The 22,218-nt window shown below is 39.5% G+C and overlaps 1 protein-coding gene across 3 annotated transcripts in view; it reads left to right on the top strand.

Annotated features, from left to right (window-relative positions):
• Positions 1-22,218, top strand: part of LOC142973673 (uncharacterized) — a 45,076-nt gene that overhangs the window by 17,995 nt on the left and 4,863 nt on the right. For all 3 annotated transcript variants that reach the window (XR_012959520.1, XM_076115621.1, XM_076115622.1), the window contains exons 3-5: positions 4,984-5,125; positions 17,333-17,457; positions 17,675-22,051. Coding sequence is in view for 2 of the 3 variants with exons in the window: in XM_076115621.1 (XP_075971736.1) it covers positions 4,984-5,125; positions 17,333-17,457; positions 17,675-22,051 (4,644 nt within the window). In the remaining variant the exon portion in view is untranslated. The remainder of the gene's footprint in view (positions 1-4,983; positions 5,126-17,332; positions 17,458-17,674; positions 22,052-22,218) is intronic.

Here is a 22,218-nt window from a genome sequence, read left to right as displayed (position 1 = left end):
TGCGACCGTGACATTTGCTGACTGTCAACATTACAAAGTTACCTTGGCTTGGTTGGTAAACAATCTCGATTTATCGGAAATGTTCACAGCGTTGAGATACTATCTCATTGTTTTGACTTGTCTTCATCTGCGAACAAAGAGCCACATCTCTTCCGCGTGGCAACTGCTACAAGTGACATTTAAGCGATCGATCGAGGTCGTGATCCTTATGTTCAATGCTATCCGATTGAAATTACTACTTTCAATCGGTTATTAATCGTGCCTTTTTAACGTTTTTGTGATTTCTTTTTTATACATTTATGTCATGCATATTTTATAAATATTAGTTTTGGTGTACTCGTTGCTGACGCACTTACCTAGATGTCAGTAAGTGTAGAAAAGGATTAAAATCAGAATGCTGTAAAATGTTACCGACGTAGTTATAAAATTCAATAGTAATGTAGTTAGAATATTGTGCGAGCAAGTTTTAATAAACGTTTAGCCGGTCTCTAAACGCTGCCAACTTTCCAACAGTGAGGTGAAAGTGGCGACCGCGCAGGGCAGTACGTAACATTCCGATCCGATAGGAACCTCGTTTGGAATAAAGCGAGAGCTAGAACATTAAATAAATTGTATCCGCACCATGACTTTATGCTTTTGTGTTTACTGTTATTTCTGCTTGGTCTTATTTGCTGTTGCTATTGTTTAAAGTTTCGTCATTCTTTCACATGGATATTATATATTATACATCTCATTTTATTTCTCACTTTAGATTTATTATCTTCAGATGACGACAATTACAATGAATAATAGCAACTTTAATCATTTTTATTTAGCGCCATACTTCACTAACTTGCGTTTAAATCGATTATGAAATCGAATGTGCAGTGATTAAGTACCAGCCACCATTCAAACTTACTCACGTTAGTGAAACTATAAAGATAAATAATTGGAAACAGTTTGCTGTAATTGCATTTTTACTTAGATAGATGTCGTATTTGTATTTAATGTTTTCGCATTATATTATTATTTATGTCTTTAACCATCCATGATAATTAATGTTCTTTTGCTTGATCTTGCCCAGGAACTCGGTACAAAAAAAAACAATATAGGTAATTATGATATAATATTTACATATTTTAAAGTTAATATCAATAGGGGTTACTTCTACAGTTCTACACCGAATGTTGGATATATGTATGTGAATGTAAGTTAACATGCGTGCATATGGGACAATAAAATGTATTCACCGACAGTCGTAAGCGACACGCTTCGCCGCCCCGATCGTGATGGTGAGATACGGCGAGCTAGCCACCGACGCCGGCATTGTCTACAATCTACGAGCTTTGTTTATTGACCATTGTACACCCCGACTCCCGAGATCAACTTCCCAATACAGAATGGAGTCAGACAGTCCTATCCTTAAACAGTGCCTCGTTGGAATTCCCCATTTTGTAAGCTTATTACGTGACTATCAAATATCACGTTTCTTTATTAACATGACCTTGCTTCCATTGCTTAATGGCCATATTAACTTGCAATCACTTTGCTTAACAACAACACAAGTATTTTGTGACGAGTATTTTCGTAATCGGGGTCAAGGCTGTCGATACTCAATACACAATATACAGTATACAAGATACTTCCCTCACCCCAAGTGACGAACACTGTTTGTTATTAGGATTGAAGGATTTATTGCCACGATAACAAAATAAACCAGTATCAAGTATCCCACGGTTAAATAGTTATACAAGTGTTTTTGTGTCTGTGGCAATCTGTATTTTGTGATGGGTTTTTACGTTAAACTATGCTTATTATATTTTGTTACAAGCAAACCTCTTGTGGGTATTTATCTGTTTCCTCGAGTGTTTGACCCAAATTACGCAAGGGTAAATCCTGCAGAATAGGAACATTAATTTACTTTTACGGCCGCTCACCTACCATTCAACGACAAGATAACGACTTCCAAAGCTTCACGTTCATGTGCTTCTTATATGGAAATAAGATCCATTATATTGTACATTATTTGCTGTGTTGTTAATTCCTTTATTGACTGCCGATTAGCTTAAATTATTGCTTCCAATAACATCTATTCGCCGGACACTACCAACGGTGGTTGATATTCGAGTATAATTTAACGGTAGTGACGAAGCTACAAACTAACAGAGAATGCACTGTTGCCACTGCTAAAGGGGTGTGGAAATATTTGGGGCTCCTGTTGTACAGATACAGGGGCTATTTACAAGTTTGGCACGTTTAAATGTCCCCGTTAATTTGTGGAGGGTTTTCGACGATATACCGACAAACTACTTTCCTATTATATTTTTTAAACACATAGTTGGGCAGTTTCCCTAAATTACTACCAACTTTCATATTTCATATATACTCACTGGAAGTTCAGTCCTTAAAGCATAACACATAGATTGAATTACCTTTCTACAACACTATCGACCGAATTAATCTTTAATTTTCATGTTAAAAACTACACAATCTAATATAATTTGTAGAAACAGATCCATCCATGACAGCTTATAAATAAATTCATTTGTTTTACACAACACCGTTTGTTAGTGCGCATGGGATATTTGAGTGAAATAATTTATTCAGCTGCGATACGTAGCTATTAATTAGAGTCCAGTCATTAGTTAGTGCGACGTGTTCAGTCCAGGACGCGTCTGTCACGCCGATGTAGCCGCGTCCATCACATTGATTGGTTTCATATTGTAATCACCGACTGCATTGTGTTGCACAAGCTTATCTATCTGTTCAGACGTACATCCCATTAAGGTAGAATCGCTATTAACTCGCTGCGACAAAGACTGTACTGACAGTTTTGGTTGTCCTGCTCGTTTCAACAGACAATGCTGTAATGTGTCCAATTGGACTACAAGAATTTGCACGTTTGGAATTCCAATTAATATTTGAATATGTAATGAAGTTTCTAGACTCTGTGCACGTGCAGTTTGTATTTTTGCGAATGATAAAGCGATTATGATAAAATGAGCTAAAATAAATATAATCTGATTCGCTCAAAATAACACTAAGGAAATGAAATCAACACATTTTTAATCCGAACCGGTATTTATTCAACAATAAATACTTATGCTGTAACTACTTATCAAAAACTGTTGCCTAAATCTGATTTTTAATGCCTAATGTTTGGCTGTTGTACACAGCAAACAATTGACATAAACTAAAATGCCGAGTAAGTTTCCCAAGTAAATAATCATTTGGTTAAAGTGACTATTTTTATTAGGATCGGAATCGAATTACTGAAAATTTTAAATAAATTATTATGAAATGGAGAAATCCATCTACACTTGCCTATAAAAACGTCTGATCAGAGTAAATTTTACTAACTTTACTCTTGTTGTCGCTAGAGACAGCAGGACAGCACATAGATATGATCAATGCCCATCTTTTACTGTTAAATCTGAATTAAATATGGTATATTTAATAGATATAATAAAGCACTTTATTAATCAAAATTAAAGAAAAGTAGTAATGATGTTTTAAGCGTGCACGCAATCGGTTATGTCTTCTATAAGTCATAATTTGACGTTTAACTGCAAATGTGATTGCACGCTAACTGGTACAAGGACGCACACGACCTTCTGTTTGCGCCGCACGAACGTACTTATTACTGTCTTGTTTAGTTTCATTAAAAAACATACGTTCATATCAATTAATCATCTTTAACTTAATTATACTTAATCGTTCTAGAGAGATAATAAAATAAAAACAATACACCGGTCAAACCCATATCCTGGATGGAGATTTAACTCCTTTTATAGATTCAATAACCTTAAATAAGAATTGTCTTTAGCAATTACGTAGAGAGCTGTTGAAATCAGTGTGACATTTTGCATTTTTCCATGTATGTAACTGCTCATAGCATCAGCAGATCGTCGTATGCGCATTATTCATTACAAATTTACTTTCGCAGCTTTTCCGAACTGCTCTATCCTCTCATTACCATGATAGTGCTAACGCGCCAGTTACTTAGAGCCGCGGGAACGACAATTTCCTCGTTTTGTACAAACATTGGGTACAAGTCGTATGCAGCTGTGTCAGCGGGCGAGCGTGGAGCAATTTGCGTGTGCAGCCGTGCACAGTGGGCGTCCGTCCATAATGAATGGCGGACGTGTTCGCAGATCGAGCACAATATTATCGCAACCTAACTGTATTCAATGCATACTCTGTTGCATTGTGAACACTTAGCTAAATCGAATACTGGCCACATACAGTTCAATGTGATTGCAGCGCATTGACGATAGATTAATTTATTATTGTACAACAGCTGTCACTATTGGCTAAAAGGGGTATGGCAAATAGATGTGTTAATATCTGTTTTATTAACAGCAAACTAAGAGCTTAACGTGTTTTCTGTTTTGGTATTAGAGCTTATATATTTTCTGTTTTTAACAATGCGTTCAGTTCAGTAATTGCAATATGCTCATTAGGTGCAGGAACTATTTCATACTATAGCATAAATGTTATTATCTTATCATTGACTCTTGATTGTGGATATCATCTCTGATCATGAAGGCTGCTTCATTTTGTGGACTCCATGATTAATTATAATTACTATTATTATAATTTACATCAGACCAAGCAAGGAGCCGTGTTAGATCTGCGATCTAGATCGTAACTAGTGGTTTTACTGGCGTGAAATCAGGAAATGCAACGCTCTATGATTGGTTACACTCGCTAGTAATACTGAAGTAGCCTAGTTTACAATCGATTCCGCTTAATAATTTGTTATGAAAATATGCGTAATGAAGAACAGGATATTATTTATGACTCAATTTGTAGTTGACTGTATAATCAATGTTTTGAATGGGTAACATAGTTATCTATTATGTATTGGACAAAGAAGTCATGAATACATTACCATATAAAATGTTGTCGTGTGATTAGGTTGCTACACGTACTCGAAGAATAACTTATATCTCTTATTTTGGTTTTAATCAAAAGTGATAAATGGTGTTTGTTTTTTTAAAGGTGGTGAGCAAACCATATCAAGCAGCTTCAGGTGCAGAGTTGACAAAGCTCTGCAACCACAAGCGGAAATTGCTGACAACGCTACAAGCGCGAGCGCAGTCTCCTGCGACACCACCCCCACAGAACATCGAACAGAAAAAAGGTACCACAACTCTTTATGTATTTAATGTTATAGCGTCTAGATAATAGAGAGCCAGGGTATGCGCGAGGCAAAGGGTGTTTGCGAATGCAACGCTAATTATTTCAGTACATTTGTTACTACCTAAAATAGAATCATAACATTGGAAATGATATACCAGAATAATATTTGTAATGTCTTTTCTGAACATGGCACTCTATGCCATCTCTATGAGATTAAAAATCCGGGTGATATGATATGATGAGGTGACATATTGCTTGGAATAACTTATACTTATTAACGTCCGACTTATCTAGACAATGATAATTCCGTGTATGTCTAAAGAAAAGCAGCAATAGCCAACAGGCAACGCCCGCTGCACAAGTCAGCAAGTGACTGACGTCCCAAATTTTAAATTTTGTATACGTCCTCCACTCTTACACCCTTACATCTTACACCCCAGCTCTCGACTTGCTTGACATTGCAGGACTTTAAGAGGTCCCTGAAATAAATGACCTGTGTCTCTGCTCGTGAAGCATATTATACATTTATAATTGATAACTTTAAAATAAAATCATCAAATCAGAGTACAAAAAATATTCAGATTATGTGTATTTACTACCTTTTCAAAATGCAGATAATCTTCCATACAATTTGGTCAATCAATTTCTAACATAACTCAATTTATTTGTGACTAACAAGCACGAAAAATTTGGAAAAATGGTTAATGCTTTTTTTATGCCGTAAGGTACTGAAAATATTATAGATATGCAAGAAGCATATTTCACTAAATACCATGCTTACATTCTTTCCTGTATCTATCCTTCAGATTCGATTTTAGCATCTTAAAACCGAATGTTCGTGTAAGCTCTTCCCTACAATTGCCACTGACTCGGATCCTGCAAAAAAAATGATTCGACAGAGTTAGACACGACTCTGTGTGAACGAAGCCTTATAAGTTAGGTTTCATACATTTCGTAGTGTTAGTAACGGTATCTCAACAGTTCTTAATATAATCGATAAATCTGAAAGTGCTTGACTTTGACGTAACATTTGTGATCTTTGCTCTTTAAATTCAGAATGTATTATCGAAGTTCATAAATACTTTGAAAGACATTTCGATACGCACACATATTTAGATGTCTCTCTTAAAAGGCAAGTAGGTGGGAATACCAAGGTGGTATTGGCTTTTTAGTTTAAATTGTCAACATTAAACCTGGAACGTCATTTTCGTGTGTATTAGTAATAGTAGTACTTGCTTAACGGCGAAATAAATCTGATTAATTGCATACTTAAGTTTCTCAAACACGTCATTTTAAATAAATGATTGCTCAGCGTGATATGCTCAAGATAAAATCCCTCTCCTTGCAGGATATAATAGAGTGGTGTTCAGCACTAACACTGTATCGGGTTAATTTGTTTTTATGATATTCTATTGACATTACCGAATAATTTACGTTAGTTCGTACATACGGCTTTAATATCAAAATTAAATGTTGGTAATACACGTAATCTCTGTTTACAGAGATGTGTTTAAGTGTCGCTTGAAATGTCTACGTTCATCGTTAGAACGCTAAATGTGCCACCACCCTCTAGGGGCATTTACCTCTAAATTAAAAGCTTTTGTGTTACACTGAAACTAACTAACTTAGCACTGAATAAACTACGTTTTATTCGTTCCGTTTAACGTTTCACTTTACTTCCCTCTTTGTCTTTGTCTATGATTTTTGTAACGTACATTATGAGCATTGATAGGTAATTCACATTAGTCCCTTTATTGTGAACAATACAATTAAAAACTCACATGTATTATGAAATAAAACACAATTTTTATATATTTTTTTGGGTTATGCCACTTAACTCCAAATCCATTGTTCTCAAAACTTTAACATCCCATACATTATTTCCACTTTGACTCCAAAGCAATAACATAAATTAATTTACAGCTAGAAATATTTCCCTACATCAATTCCACTTAACTCCAAAAGAGTTTTTGTAGAGTCAACAGCAAAAAATTTATATCTTGACGATATTTTGGTGTAAGCCCACGTACCAAACGTCCTGGTAATTTTTCACAAAACAGCAATTTTGATTTAAGTTATTATAATTATGTTAGTCAGTTCATCGGCCTCAAAAACGAACACCGTAGGATCCTCTCCCTCTTGGACCTCGGTAACGAGCTGACGTGTGCAAAGTATTACGCAGTCTTATTTAAATAATTTAATTCAATAATTAACAAATAAAAACAAAGAAAATAATAGGAGTGCATAAGCAGTGAAGAGGTCGCCGAGCCGTCGTGCGCCACCATTACCAACAAGTCAACTCCGCCCACGGGTGAGAGAGATAAACATATGTTACTAATTTCTCTTCGGAAACAAGTACCAGGAGCACAGAACTTGATCAAGAGGTTGCTACTGAGAATACACAACGCTATTTCATCGTATTTGTCAACGGTCATCGTAACCTAGTACCGTGGAACTGCCCTTACTACCGGGGTGACTCGAGTTCAAAACCTAGGCAACGTGTTTTCTTTTTGTCATTTTAGAAGTTTTATACTACTAAATATTACACTTAATTATTAGAAAACTTCAATATTTGTATATTATATAAAAGAAAAATATTTATTTTTGTTCTGGAAATACATAACTATTTCAAAATAATATGCCGAAGCAACATTCCCCTTCTCCGGCTCAATCTAAATCTACACGAACACTGTTAGTCCCTGATAATGAAATCGTCATATCACAAGAGTCGGACACTGCTTCTGAAAACTTGCAATCTGATACCGACCGAGGATCCGCCAATATTTCAAGGAGGCCTAAGCGAAAACATGGCGATGTAGCCAATGCAGAGATTAAAGATCTGCTCTGTGATATCCAGAAAAAGCAAGAAGCGGAATTTCAAGCTATCAAGCAGGACATGGCAGCCATTAAGAATCAAAATATTGAGTCGCAGAAGTCATTGGAATTTCTTTCTACTATGTACGACAGCTTATTGCAAAAATTCGAAGCAGCTACAAAAGAAAATTCATCACAGAAAAACCGCATAAAATTATTAGAATCTAAGGTGGAGCAATTGGAGCGAAGCCTGAAATCGTCGTCTATGGAAATCCGCAATATACCGTTAGCCCAGACAGAGACAAAACAGAGCCTCACAGCTCACGTTCTGCACTTAGGTGAAGCTGTAAATCATCCGCTTCAGGACTCCGAAATACGTGACATTTTTAGAATAAAAACTAAGAATGAACCAGGGCCCATTGTGGTGGACTTAACTTCGACGTTGCGAAAGGAAACTTTGATAAAAGCAGTGGTTGCCTTTAACAAAGAAAAAGGCAAAGCAGATAAACTTAATACAGGCCATCTTAAAATTAAAGGTAATCCTGCCCCTGTCTATGTAACAGATAATTTAACTAGCAAGACAAGGCGTCTTTATTATTTGGCCCGTGAGTTTACAAAAACTCACCACCAAGCTGCATGCTGGACTGCGTTCGGAAAGGTGTTTATTCGGCCCAAGGATTCACTACCCGCTATCCGTATAGAATGTGAAGATGACATTGCCAATCTAAACAAACAAACATGACTAGTACATATTAGTGTCCTAATTTTCGATTTGTCTCCTATTTTTGCCTTGTGTCTTAGTAATAATTTGTTAAAATTTACATACTTAACCTCACCCTATACATTTCTAAACAAACAACCACAGATTTCCTACACTACACACACATTCAATATTACAACAAACCTCATAAATCATAAAATAAACTTTACAAATCTCATTATACTCACATTACAAAACCGTACTTCCCGTGCTTTAATTTTTGTCAATCCCGGAACATTAGAATACCATGTTATTACCATTACTGTATTGCTGTACTACATAGATTATGCTAAGTTAAACAACTCTTACATTATCATTCGATCAGAGTAACGACCACATTACCTCCGATATAGATAGTTTTACTTTGGCTGATAGTGGCACCTGTGACATAGATAATATCTGCGCTAACATGCCTTACCCGACCAACAAGTCACTTAATTTGATTGTCCAAAATATACGTAGTATCCATTGCAATATTATGCATTTTCAAACTTTATTACATAGCTCGAATATCAACTGGGATCTACTTATATTGACCGAATGTTGGCTACATAGAAATAATTGTATACCAGAGCTGGATGGTTACAATCATGCGTACACAACAAAAAACTATACGCAAAATGAAGGTGTTGTGGTGTACTACAAATCTACTCTTAATTACAATATTTCCGAACCCAAACTTATAGATGCCAATTGTCTTATGATAGAAGTTAATAACTCCACTCTTATACTTGCTATATATAGACGCCCTGGTGAAAAAAATACGACATATTTTCTAGAATCTTTAGATAATTTACTTATTAAGTTAGCATCATATAAAAATATAATTATAACCGGAGACATCAACTTGGACATTTCGATTACATCTAAAGATAGTAGAGCTCAAAGTTATCTTAATCTCCTAGCCGCACATGGAATGCTACCAGCGCATTATATTCCAACCCATACCAATACCTGCCTTGACCATGCCATACTTAAAGCTAAATTTCCCGTAAAATGTTATATTGCTAACACTACTATAACGGACCACCACAGCGTTATACTAAGCCTGAATATGCATCCTGCTAATCTAAAATCTACCAGAATAGTCAAAAAAGTTGATTACACCTCCCTGGATAAGGCGCTGTCTAAACCTGACCTTGATCCTATACTTTCGATGACCGACGTCAATGACGCTGTAAACTTTCTCGTCACTACCTTAAATCAAAAACAAGATGAATGTACTAAAATCGTAAATACTTCTAAAAGACATCAAATCCTTAAACCTTGGATCACAAAAGGAATGTTAAGGTGCATAAGAAATAGGGATCAATTATTTAAAAAGACAAGAAACGACCCAAGTAACGAAGTATACAAAGTGACTTACAATCGTTATCGAAATTTTTGTAATACTCTAATCAAAAATGCTAAAAGAGACTATGAGAGGACTGAAATTGCCAATGCTAAACATGATACCAAAATGCTTTGGAAGGTTATCAAAAACATCACATACACTAATAAACCTAAAGCTCCAGCCACTGATTTAATAGCCAATAACAATCCCATGGAGTCAGCCAACTCGGTAAATCAATACTTTGTTAATATTGGTAAAACCTTAGCAGAGAACATTCAAAAGCCTAACTCACCGACCAGCTTTATACTTCCCCATGACCAGAGTCAGTCCCAATGTTTTGTTCTTTTTCCAACAGATGCTGATGAAGTTGATTTGGTTATAAATAATCTCAAAAAAGATTGTACTATTGGCTTGGATGGCATTTCTAACAACTTTATCAAAAGATACAAACATATACTCACTGAACCCCTTGTACACATTTGTAATTTGGCATTCTCATCAGGCGTCTTCCCGAGGGCATTTAAACGAGCTCTTGTCCTTCCAATCCATAAAAGTGGTGACAGGGACTGTGTTAATAACTATCGACCCATATCTATTTTACCGGCTTTGTCTAAAATTATTGAAAAAATCACAAACAAAAGACTGGTCAACTACCTAGAAAAGAAAAATCTCCTTTCTCCGTCACAATTTGGTTTTCGTAGAGGAAAGTCGACTGACAATGCAGTTCATGAGCTCACAAATACTGTCATTACCAGTATGGACGGAAAGAAAAAAGTCATTGCCATATTTTTGGACTTAGCCAAAGCATTTGACACGGTCTCTGTCCCACTGTTATTGGATAAACTTGAAAAGATGGGTATCCGTGGCTTGCAAAATCGGTTCTTTGCGAGTTATCTTGCTGACCGCACCCAGTGTGTTCAGCTGGGTGGAGTGCGTAGTAATGACCTTACAGTTGACATAGGCTTACCACAAGGCAGCATCCTCGGACCTACGTTATTTCTAACTTATATTAACGACCTCTGTCAGTTAGAATTGACAAATGGAAAGGTTGTCACCTTTGCAGATGACACTGCGCTTGTCTTTCGTGGTGAATCTTGGAATGACGCTTATAGATTTGCGCAAGATGGTATGAACCGTGTCACTAACTGGCTAAAGTATAATTTATTATCTTTAAATATCAATAAGTCAAAATACATAGCATTTAGTATTCATAACAATAGACCAAGCCTCGAAGCCCCAATCCCAATCATAGTCCATAACTGCTTAACTTACAACGTCTCTCCATTTCAATGTTCTTGCCATGGGCTTGAATCGGTAGATTCGATTAAATATTTAGGAATCATCATTGATAAAAATCTAAACTTTCAAGCTCATGTTGAGTTATTAACATCTAGAGTTAGAAAACTAATTTATATTTTTAAAAACCTGCGCCATATTTCAGACAACAGCATAATTAAAATGACCTACCTCGCACTATGTCAATCTATATTGACATACTGCATTACTGCTTGGGGTGGTGCTGCTAAAACCATTCTCATTAAACTTGAGCGCGCACAGAGAGCAGTCCTAAAAGTAGCTCATTTTCTGCCCTTCTGGCACCCTACAACCGATTTATATAAAACCACTAAAGTACTTACTGTTCGACAGCTCTTTATTCTTCACACTGTTTTCAAATCTCACTCACTGACAGACTATAATCCCACTATCAACTCAACAAAACGTCGTAAATATAAAATATTTCACACTGATACAATATATAAAACTACTTTATCGCATAGATTCTTTTGCTTTTTGGGTCCGTATCTCTACAATAAGATTAATTCTTCCATTACGATATATAACCTTAATAAATTCAAATTAAAAACTGTATTGTCAACATGGTTGCAAAATCTGTCATACATTGATACTGAAAACCTTCTTACTCCCTTAATTTAAATTTGAAGCACTCACGCATTGACTCTCATCCGCACACACGTACATACACGCACACTCATATGCAAATACACAGACACACACTCATACACACACACACACACACACACACACACACACACACACACACACACACACACACACACACACACACACACACACACACACACACACACACACACACACACACACACACACACACACACACCCACACATACTCACCCACTCACACACTTACATATGCATGCTATTTGTATAAAATTAATTTCTCTTTTTGTAAAATACATAGATTAAGTTCTAGGTATAAAATATCTCTACGCTTTGTCTAAGAGGTGCGAGCCTGGTGATCTGTAACACAGGGAATCCTACTTCAGACACCAGTCTCTCACAAAGGACCGACTGTTTGTTTATACTGTGCTTCATTCTGTAAACTGCCTTTGTGAAAGAGAAATAAATACTTATTATTATTATTATTATGTATGTCTGTTTAACATCTCGGGACTATAGAGTCCCGGACTTTTAGAAGGCGTGCGTGGGGCCGAAGCCAACACGTAGAGGCCCATTTAGACAGCTTTAATATGCAAAAAATATGTAAGGTGTCACAATCCGGTGATTATCCCTATGAACACTATGAAATGCTCCCAAGGACAATCACCGGGCTGCGGGGAACTATGACATAACTACAGGAATAAACTACTATGGCTATTGGATGAGGTGCTGATGGATTGAAAATATGGGAACTACGGGTGCTATGGCGCCTGCCGACGACAATGTTCAAAACACGTGAAAATGGCAGGCGGAGACTTGCCAACTCACAAACTGGGCCACCCTAAACAAGTCGCATCAATAGCAACAAGGGGGCAACAGGGACGTGAGCGGCTGAAGGACGGAGAGGCCTCGCTGGACGTTAAACTCAGCTCACGCGCCTTTGCTAGGCTCAGGCATCACTGGCCCACTAGCCATCTTACGCTCAGCATCCGTCCTCCGAACAGAGTGGGAGCTCTGCTCTTGCGACTCCACTCTGGACGGCCAATGAAGGCAAGCCAGAGGCGGGGGACCGCTTCCTCGTCAGTTTTCACTCCGACCAGCCAACTAAGGCAAGCCGGAGATGAGGAAGGGTGACTTCCCCCTGGAGCACTCAGGTACCGCGGGGTCGCTACTCCCCGTCACCTGGCCTCAAGGTGCCCTGCGGGCTTATTATTATTTTTGTTAAGTGTATTTTTTCTCAGCTTGAAGCTGGTTTTTAACTGCATCTACGGGTGGGTACCAAGTAGATGCAGCGTGTGTGAGTTTAGGTGTGTAGTGTGTCGTGTTGGTGAGTAATGTCAGTTTCTTCAATTTCTAAAAACTTTCGCACAATCCTACATGTATTTAAAATTGCTGCTTTTTGTAAAGTAATATATGTGTTTTTTTTATTATTATTTTGGGGTATTTAATTTTTTATCTCAGCCTTGTGCTGGTAGTGTGAACCTATCACGGGCTTACGCCAAGTGGGTCGGTTCGTCGTGTAATGTTGTGGGTGTTTGTGTAGTGGATGTGAGGAAACGCCGGACTATGGAACATGTGTCGATAATTACGGATCTCTGCAATGGAATGAATGTATTTTTATGGAGCCCTAGTTCTCTCAGTGATGTATGTAATGATTTTGGAATGAGTCCTGTTGATGAAAGAATGATTGGTATGATTTTTACGGTGTGTTGATGCCACATTTGTCTAATCTCGTCTGCGAGAGGAATATATTTTTGTATTTTCTCCGTGTATTTTTTTCTAATATTTTCGGAATTAGGTATAGCTATATCTATTAGATAAGTGATTTTTTTCATCTTTTCATCTTTTAGTGTTAGTTATTATTATTATTATCAAAAGTGCTATCCTGTTGAAAAGATTGGAAGTCAAGGACGACAGGATTAAGCTGAAATAATAAAATATGATAATATGTAATGATGTAATTTTTAATATGTAAGACGACAGATGTGTTTTTTCTTGGTTGTCCTGGCAAGGGAGAAAAAACACATCGCGAGAGCGAGTGCGTACGCCTCGGATGTTACGTCAGTTGAAGGCCCATAGTGACTTCAAGAAGAATACTCCGATGGATATTGCTGTCACTTATAAGAGGACGAGGAACTGATGTGAGAGCTCGCCCGAGGAAAAAATGGGAAAGGGAAAGATAAGAAAGATCTGAAGGTGCTGTGAATAGAGCCGTTGAAGGTCTGGAATTTACAATAGCCTATCTGGATCAGGCATGTTGTCAAATGAGTAAGGGTCATGACTCGACGCAAAAGATGCTTCGTGCATTTGACAGCGGCCTCCCAAATGCCATCAAAATGCGGAGAGTACCCTGGAATGAATTTAAACTCTATGCCTTTGTTGGCTATGTCTGATTCTAGACTCTCGTAAGAAGTCTGTAAGAAGCGTAAAAGCTCGTTAAACGCTCGCACAAAAGTGGAGTACACGCGCTGTTCGCTTCTATGTTCTTATAATTTTAGTCAAGTGATGTTTGCTACGTAATAAGATTGGATGTTCAACATTATAATTATTCAGGGCCTGACCATCAAAGTGTGGAGGCGCTGTTGCAATCAGCCTTCACCCCCCAAGAAGTGAGGTTAGCAAGTATGCATTTAGAAGGCACGTAGCTCCACGTCTGGTGGACTGTAGTTTCTTGTATCGCATTACTGTTGTAATATAAATTTATCCTGAACAAAACATAACAAGTATAAGGTATTAAGTTCTGTATAATATAATAAATTGTAAATACTATTTCATTTATGCACTAGAGGCCGCCACGACTTCGTCCGCGTCCGCGAAAATTCATTTTAGGCAGACGAACGAAGTCGTGTTTGCAGTCAGATCGTCCATCGTCGTGGGAGACAGGAGACGCGAGCGCCGGCAAGGAAGAACGCACGGTGGCGAGGAATGCCCTCGCGCGCCCCACCTGCGCGTAGTGCAGCGACTCGAACTGCTCCATGTCGTCCGTATTATGGCTAAATATTTTAAGCTGCTGACTCTACTTCTGCTGATTTCTTGGAGTTAAAGTGGAATGAATTATATTTAAATAAAATATTTATTAAAACTGTTTTGGAGTTAAAGTGGAACGTTTTTTTGGAGTTAAGTGGAATAACCCATTTTTTTAAGGTGCTTAGTTTAGTAGACTGCATATGTAGTTACAAACTTCTTCGCTAATCTTGCAAACATATTATTTCCGTATATGTAATTTAATTGGCTCTGAGTTATGTAAATTGTTATATATCATTCCGTAAATTCTAAAATGCATAATTAGTTATACAAGTAATAGAAAATATAATATGTTAATCGTGATGACGTAATAGTAGGTTGATCTGGGGCATTATTATCCGATTAGCGGGTGGGTGTTCCGGCGCAATCTCCGCGCTCGGCCCTCCTTCATCCAATTACATGAGTGTGAACCGAACGGGATTAGCCGGGGAAACGCCGGCCCGCACCTTACCGGCATCTCCTCACTTAAACTTCCTACATTGATTCTAACTAGATTTTGCAACTACCGTTAATTTTACTCTGTGGATAAAGAGGGGGTAAAACATTACTACATACTTTCGGATTGATTTAGTTTCAACTGTTTACTTTTACTTTTATAATTTGCAACTAATCACATTAAAAACACAAAAACTTGAGGTGCCTTGCTGTAAAATAATACGAAAAACAGTTGATGAAAGAACAGTAAAGGTTGTCATTATACGTCGGCACTAAGTATTTCTAAAGGACTAAACTAACACTGAAAAGTGGTTGTTCGTAGGACGGAGTTGTTTCTTGTAACAAAGAGGGTAGAGCGGTCTCTTTGTTGTTAAGTGGCAGCAACTGTGGGAGGGGCGCGGGGGTGCATTTAGTGTGGCATGAATAGCGGGTAACTGCACTTCGTCAGTCGTCCGTCCGGGAGTAACAACCTGCACTGCGCCCGACACCCCCTTGCATTTCTCAACCTGTATGCTTCTACAATTACAATAAACGATGGTATTTTACACTTATAATAAGTGCGATAATAATTTATAATGTATTAACATGGACACGACACAACTCTAGATGTAGACGACATTCATTAGTAATACATTTTACACGATTACTACGCGACGTTGTAAGGGGCTCTGCCTAGACTACTGCACTAGTTTTAGTGTGGGTGCTTACATAACTCATTAAATTTATATATGGTCGAAAGTAAATATATGTTCAGAGTACAAATGTTTACAAACACAGTTAAGTACATTGGCAGTGAATCGGGAAATCTGTACGGCTCACCGCAGAATGCGTAATTACCGTAAAGGAAGTCGGCCGTTTAGAGCAAACAAAAACGCAGGCGACTCGATCAGTGGCAGTGGCGGGAACAAAGGCGGTGTAATTTGAAACAATCGGCGGTGGTGCAGAACGGCCGGTGGCGTGGGCGCGCGCCCCGCCGACTATTGATCTGACGAGTCGCGGCCACCCTGCGCCCGTGGCACCCGCGCCACCCGCCCCGTCCCACCGCGCCCTGGCGCCTAGCGCCTCCGAGACCACCCTTGCCTCCGCTCGCTCAGCACACAACCCGTATTTTAATTGCAAATCTGCTAGATAATGTGCAAATAGATAACGGCATTATAGTCCGCTTGCCAACTAATTATGAAACACTCATACCTAATTATTACGTATACACACTATTTAAACTTGTATTTTGTATATGTTTTATACATAGGTCCGTTCATAATAATTCAGAACAGAATGATGTTGCCATAATGCCCCTTAATTGCGTTACTATTAAATTGGAATCTCATAAACCGTTTTAATTACACTACCAGTGTCAGCTGTGCTGTAAACGTCACTCTTGTAGATTGATGGACCATTTGTTTATCTTACGTCATTGTTCTACGTCGGCTATGTAGATTAAAAATTGAATGAATGGGTATTTTCTTTTTTGAAATGACCTGAAACAATTTCTTTATAAATTATACTACTATGAGATGATATTTAAATAGCCCAAAAACTAAAGTTAATCAAAATGATAAAGCCTTACTTCAGCAAATCTATTGTGAAACTCTTACTTTTATTGTATATTATTGTTTTAAATTATTAGGTCGTCTGGAGAGCAGCGCAAAGTCACCCGGTCGGTCTCCCACACCTCACCTCACTCAATGACGTTGCGTACAATGTGTTTTACTCTTCTATTTAAGTTATATTTATCAATTTGTTTTTGTTACGAATCAATGCGTGAACTTTATATGAGAAATTTTGTTATAGTGACGTTATAGCGAATACTTATCTCTAGACAAAAAGCATTTGCTTTTATATAGACTTAATACAATTGATAAACACCCAAAGAAAATAAAATATGAGGATGGTGTTAATTAGTATTTGACGTTTATTTCCAGTGACGGGCACTGAGGTCGCGGTATTGAAGAAAGGGAAGATGAAGAAACGGTCCGGATTCCCGCCTAACAACGTGAGCGTGTCCCAACTGATGGTGCAGAGGGAACGACCCCTCAACGAGTTTAAGGTAAGCGTATCATTAAGTATTCATAGCCATGATAAGAACTGAACCGCTGCCAAAGTCATTACCTATCTAAGGCTATTTCTTGCTTTTATTACGTACGTCGTCGGCGAAACTTAAACGTTTATTATAGACTCAGTACTTTTTTACTTGGATCATGCTTATTTTAGATTTTGTGTAAGTAGTTTCGTTAGTATAACTGAAATAAATTTATTTTTTACAGACGCATGAACCCGATACGAATCGCGATTCTTCAAGTGGAATGGGACCGCAACGCACTAATGCAGCTCAGCTTTCTTGCTTACCAACGTATACGTCTGTTCAACAACAAAACGTCATGAGCTCTATGTCTCAAGACACTGAAGTCAAACATGAGACGCACGTACAACGAAGCTCCCATTATCTAACGGTCAACAGCGGCTGGATTTCACAACATTCACAGCCTCGCCTAGAAAATTTGGAATCTGGTCAAAAGCAAAATCCTGCAACGGGTCCTATGAATAACTCACCCGGTCCGGGTTTGCCGGTTTTAGGTACCAATGGCCAAATAATTGGGGTAAATACGTCTCATGGCAAACAAACCAATAACTACAAAAATGTACCGGGTGTAACTCAAAACGTGCCTGAGCCAGAAATTAAAGAAGAAAAGAAAGATGCTGTTCCCATAACGCAACAAAATATTCAGACGGCAATGGGCCCGAAATATTCATTCAAAGAAGAAGAATCACAGATTTTCTGCGGTTTGAATCAGGCATTAACACCGGAAGTTATGCAAAAGATAAACGAACAACAACAGATATTTATACAGCAAAATCAAAAACAGATAGAAATGGCTATGAAAGGTTATAGATCGCAGCTAGCAGAAAACTTGAATCAAAATAAATCGCCCAACATGTCACAGTACGTGCCTCAGGGACAGTTAGTAATACAAAACGGTACGGTGGTTAAAACTAATCCTGCTAAAACTCCTCCTTGGCAAGTAAAGCGCAATGAACCAAATACCTCAAATCCTATGGCTAGTCCTAATCCTAAACTTCAGAAATCTGAGAATGATTACGAGGAAACCAATACCAGCATATCGGAAGATTCGTCGGGATCTTACAGCTCCTTTTCGAGTAACGAACAACTCAATAGTAATCAAGGGATGTGCCCGCGCGTGCCACCGTTACCTCAACATTATAACATGATGGGACAGCAGTGGCCGGCCGCGGCAGATACAAACAAGAAAAAGACAAAGGGAAGTGGGAAAGGCGCTAAAAAGAAAAATAACCCTCCAGAAAATAAGCTGGTAAACTTCGGCAACAATGGTATGAGATTGATGCAGCAGGAATCTAAAGGCGTAGGCGATGAAGTACCAAATAACAATGTACCATCTTTCATGGATGATCCCAGCGGATACTTGGCACAGCAGACGGTATTATTGAACAACACCATTTCGAAGCAAGTCGGTATAAACTCTACATACGACGCTAATCAGTATGATAATACTAATCCAGCTTCTTGCTGCATTCCACAAAGTCACCAAAGCCAAATGGACAAGATGAAGATGTCTAAACCGAGTGAAATGCCTAATAATTACAGAAATAATGTGCCAAATTCATCACTATCGCCTACTACTGCACCGGACAGCAGCGTGTTATCAGAGAAAGGAATGGAAAACTCTATGCCTCAATGTTGCAAGGGCTGCACTGTGTCATTGAAAAATAACAGTCCAGAATATTCTGACAATCAAATGCGCATGAAATATATGAAGCATCCAATGTATAAAATGGAGTTGGAGAGCAATTCGACCACATCTAGTCCAAAACATGGGTTTGACGACAATCCAGTCACATCGTCTACATTTATTGAGAGAAGTCCCAATGTGAATGACAGCTGCGGCCCTATACAAGCGGCGACAGTAAGCACTAGCAATGTGTCAATGACTGAGACGCTACAACCACCCGAGCCTTCCCCCACGTTATCAAACAGTTCGCGTAGCACGGATACGCCGCATAGCAACGGTAGTAACAGTTCGCAAATACAACCAAACTGTACATATCCAATGCCCAGTCCAGCTTATTCGAGCTCGGGATCTTGCAGAGATCATTTTAGTAGCAACCCTTCCACACCAGGAAGTAATCAAGTATACCCATACAATTCACCTGGTCCGCCTAATAACCAGTCAATTACTGGAACTCAAGTCATGCATTTCATATCAAATCATAACGTAAATAAAAATCTCATGGAAGTTGATAACATATCAATGGTTGGAGTGAAGCCCGGCTTGAAAACATCACAGGATATGTTCAGATTAGAAGCGAGGCGAAGAGTTGAGAATAGCATGCCCGGTTACTGCCCACCTCCTCACCTGGGTGGCGGACCCGCGCATACCTTAATTCAGGCTTGCTATGTACAAACTTTTGTTACTACTATGGCGAGTGGATTTTCTGTAACTCGGGATACCGTAACATCAGTCTTAGCAGGAAAAGCAAATACTGCGACAACCTCTATTAATGCGTCTCAAGCGAACTTTATTAGGCCGCCACCACCGCCGAGTGTCAATCTGGCTACTACTTATGCAATTCCAAATAATCAACCGGATCCATTCATCAATTCTGTTAATTTGCCGACAAGTTATCCGTTACATATAGCCGGAACGACAGCACAAAATATGATATCCAAGTCGCCACTGGAAATGGTACAAAATGTAATCGGTAGTTTGCCTTCAAAGCCCGAGACAAGTAATACCCAGTCTACCTCGCTATCTCATTTAAACAGGAGAGCTTGTACTACTCCTGGGCAGATATTAATATCTTCGACAGGTCAGATCATCGTATCAAATAATCAGATGCCACCGCCACCTCCAAAGACCTCTACCACCGTAGCGTCGATGCAAGGTAACGTGACTAATGTTACGACATCTGTAACTCAGGTGGTCCCCGCCGTCGGTGGCATGCAGCCCATGGTGAACCAGCCTACGGTGGTAGTTAACACGTTACCAGCGCCTTTTGTTATTCAACCACCTATGATGGCTGTAGACGGCCAAGTGATGCAACAAAATTCTGTCTTACCCCAGATAGTCACAGGTGGCATTGTTCCCCCGAATGAAAGCTCTCGTCAAATTGATAATAATATAAAGAACAGTCAAAGTTTCGTGCAAGGAGTGGCGATGTTATCACCTGAAAGTTTAAAAAAGAGAAGTAAGAAAAAGAAAAATACAACTAATATAACAAATGTTTTACAAATAACTGCACCGCAACAAAATCCTAACAACATAATGGTGCATCATACATCACCACAACACAGTTCTAGTCCACAGTTTTCTCCACGCGGGTTCCAGTTGTCACCTAATAATAATATATCGCCAACACCTATGTTGCAAGCGCTAACCATAGTGCCCGGTAAATCTGGGACGCCCGCGCATATAGTTATGAATGGCCAAGGAAATACAAACAACTTCGGATCGCAACAAATAATCACAAATACGTCACCATCACAACAAATAAATCTACTTCAGCCTGTTAATTTAATTAACAACGCGAGTAGTGTAGTTCCAAATTTTCCGGCGTTCCAGCAATTTATTGTGCCAAATCTCGGAGGAATGGTTATGACGGCGGATGGCACCGCCATCATTCAGGATAACTCTACCGGAATGCCCATGCAGTTACAATTACAAACAGTTAACGGGCAAAACGTCTTAACACCCGTACAAAACCCAGGGGTGTTTACCGCAGGCGCTAACGGCGGTGTCGTCATCCGAGCTCAAAATCAACAAGGCAAAATAATACAGTCTCAACACAGCCCTGGCGCCCAATTCTTATCTCCCAATAGTCAAGTCATGATGAACAGTCCAAACTTCAACGGGCAGCTCAGTCCTCTGCTCGCTAATCTGAGTCCGACCAACGTAGCGTTCAATGCTAATCCTCAGGTGAGGTCCGGTAACGTACAGACGCAAGAATTCATTCAAACGAATCAAATGGGCCAAGCTCTGATGGTTCCGTTGTCCCCTAAACAAGCGTCGATGGCGTCCGGATCGAGTAATCGAAGTAATTCCACGTTCGTGCACCAGAACACTACGATCGTGCAGCAGCAGACCACGCTCGTGTCCAACTCGCACAACGCGCAAATGTCGGCGATAACGACCAACCTGCAAGGCGGGAACGCCTCGAGACTGAGCATAGATCCGAACCTGTTGCTGGCCAACAAAAATGCGCCGACGAATCAGAAGAGAGGCTTCGCCGAGTCGCCGCCCGACCACGGCCGAGCGGAGGACGCGCGGGACGAGAGGCACCAGAGCGCGCCGTTCCGGGGCCGGGCCGAGAGCGAGGCGAAGGCGGACACCGCGGACGGGTACACGAAGTTCGCGAACGAGTTCTCGATGCTCGGCCAGGGCTTCTCGCACGTGCGCCACTCGGTGTCGACGCAGACGCTCGTGAACCGCAAGTCGCCGGCGGCGGGCGCCGCGTCGCCGCCCGACACCACGACGCACAGCCCGCTGGGCGCGCTGGAGCCCGCGCGCTCCCCGCGCCTGTACCCCGGCGCCGCGCGCCCGCCCGCCACGCCCAGCCTCGCCGACACCACCACCGAGTCGCCCGAGCCCGCCGACGCCAGCTCCTCGGTGAGTGCCCACTCTCTCCGTTTCACGATATTTCTCACGTCGACCTGAATATTGATTTGCTTATTTCGAAGCCTTAATGCTTCCGTTAAGTTAGTTTTAGGCGTCACGAAAATACGTACGAAGAATCTTGCACTCAACAAAAAAAATATAAATTTTCTACTTCACGC

Source organism: Anticarsia gemmatalis, chromosome 6, assembly GCF_050436995.1.
Source record: "Anticarsia gemmatalis isolate Benzon Research Colony breed Stoneville strain chromosome 6, ilAntGemm2 primary, whole genome shotgun sequence".
NCBI lineage: Eukaryota > Metazoa > Arthropoda > Insecta > Lepidoptera > Erebidae > Anticarsia > Anticarsia gemmatalis.
Note: the sequence above shows the minus strand (reverse complement) of the source record. Positions and strands in the feature narration are given on the sequence as shown.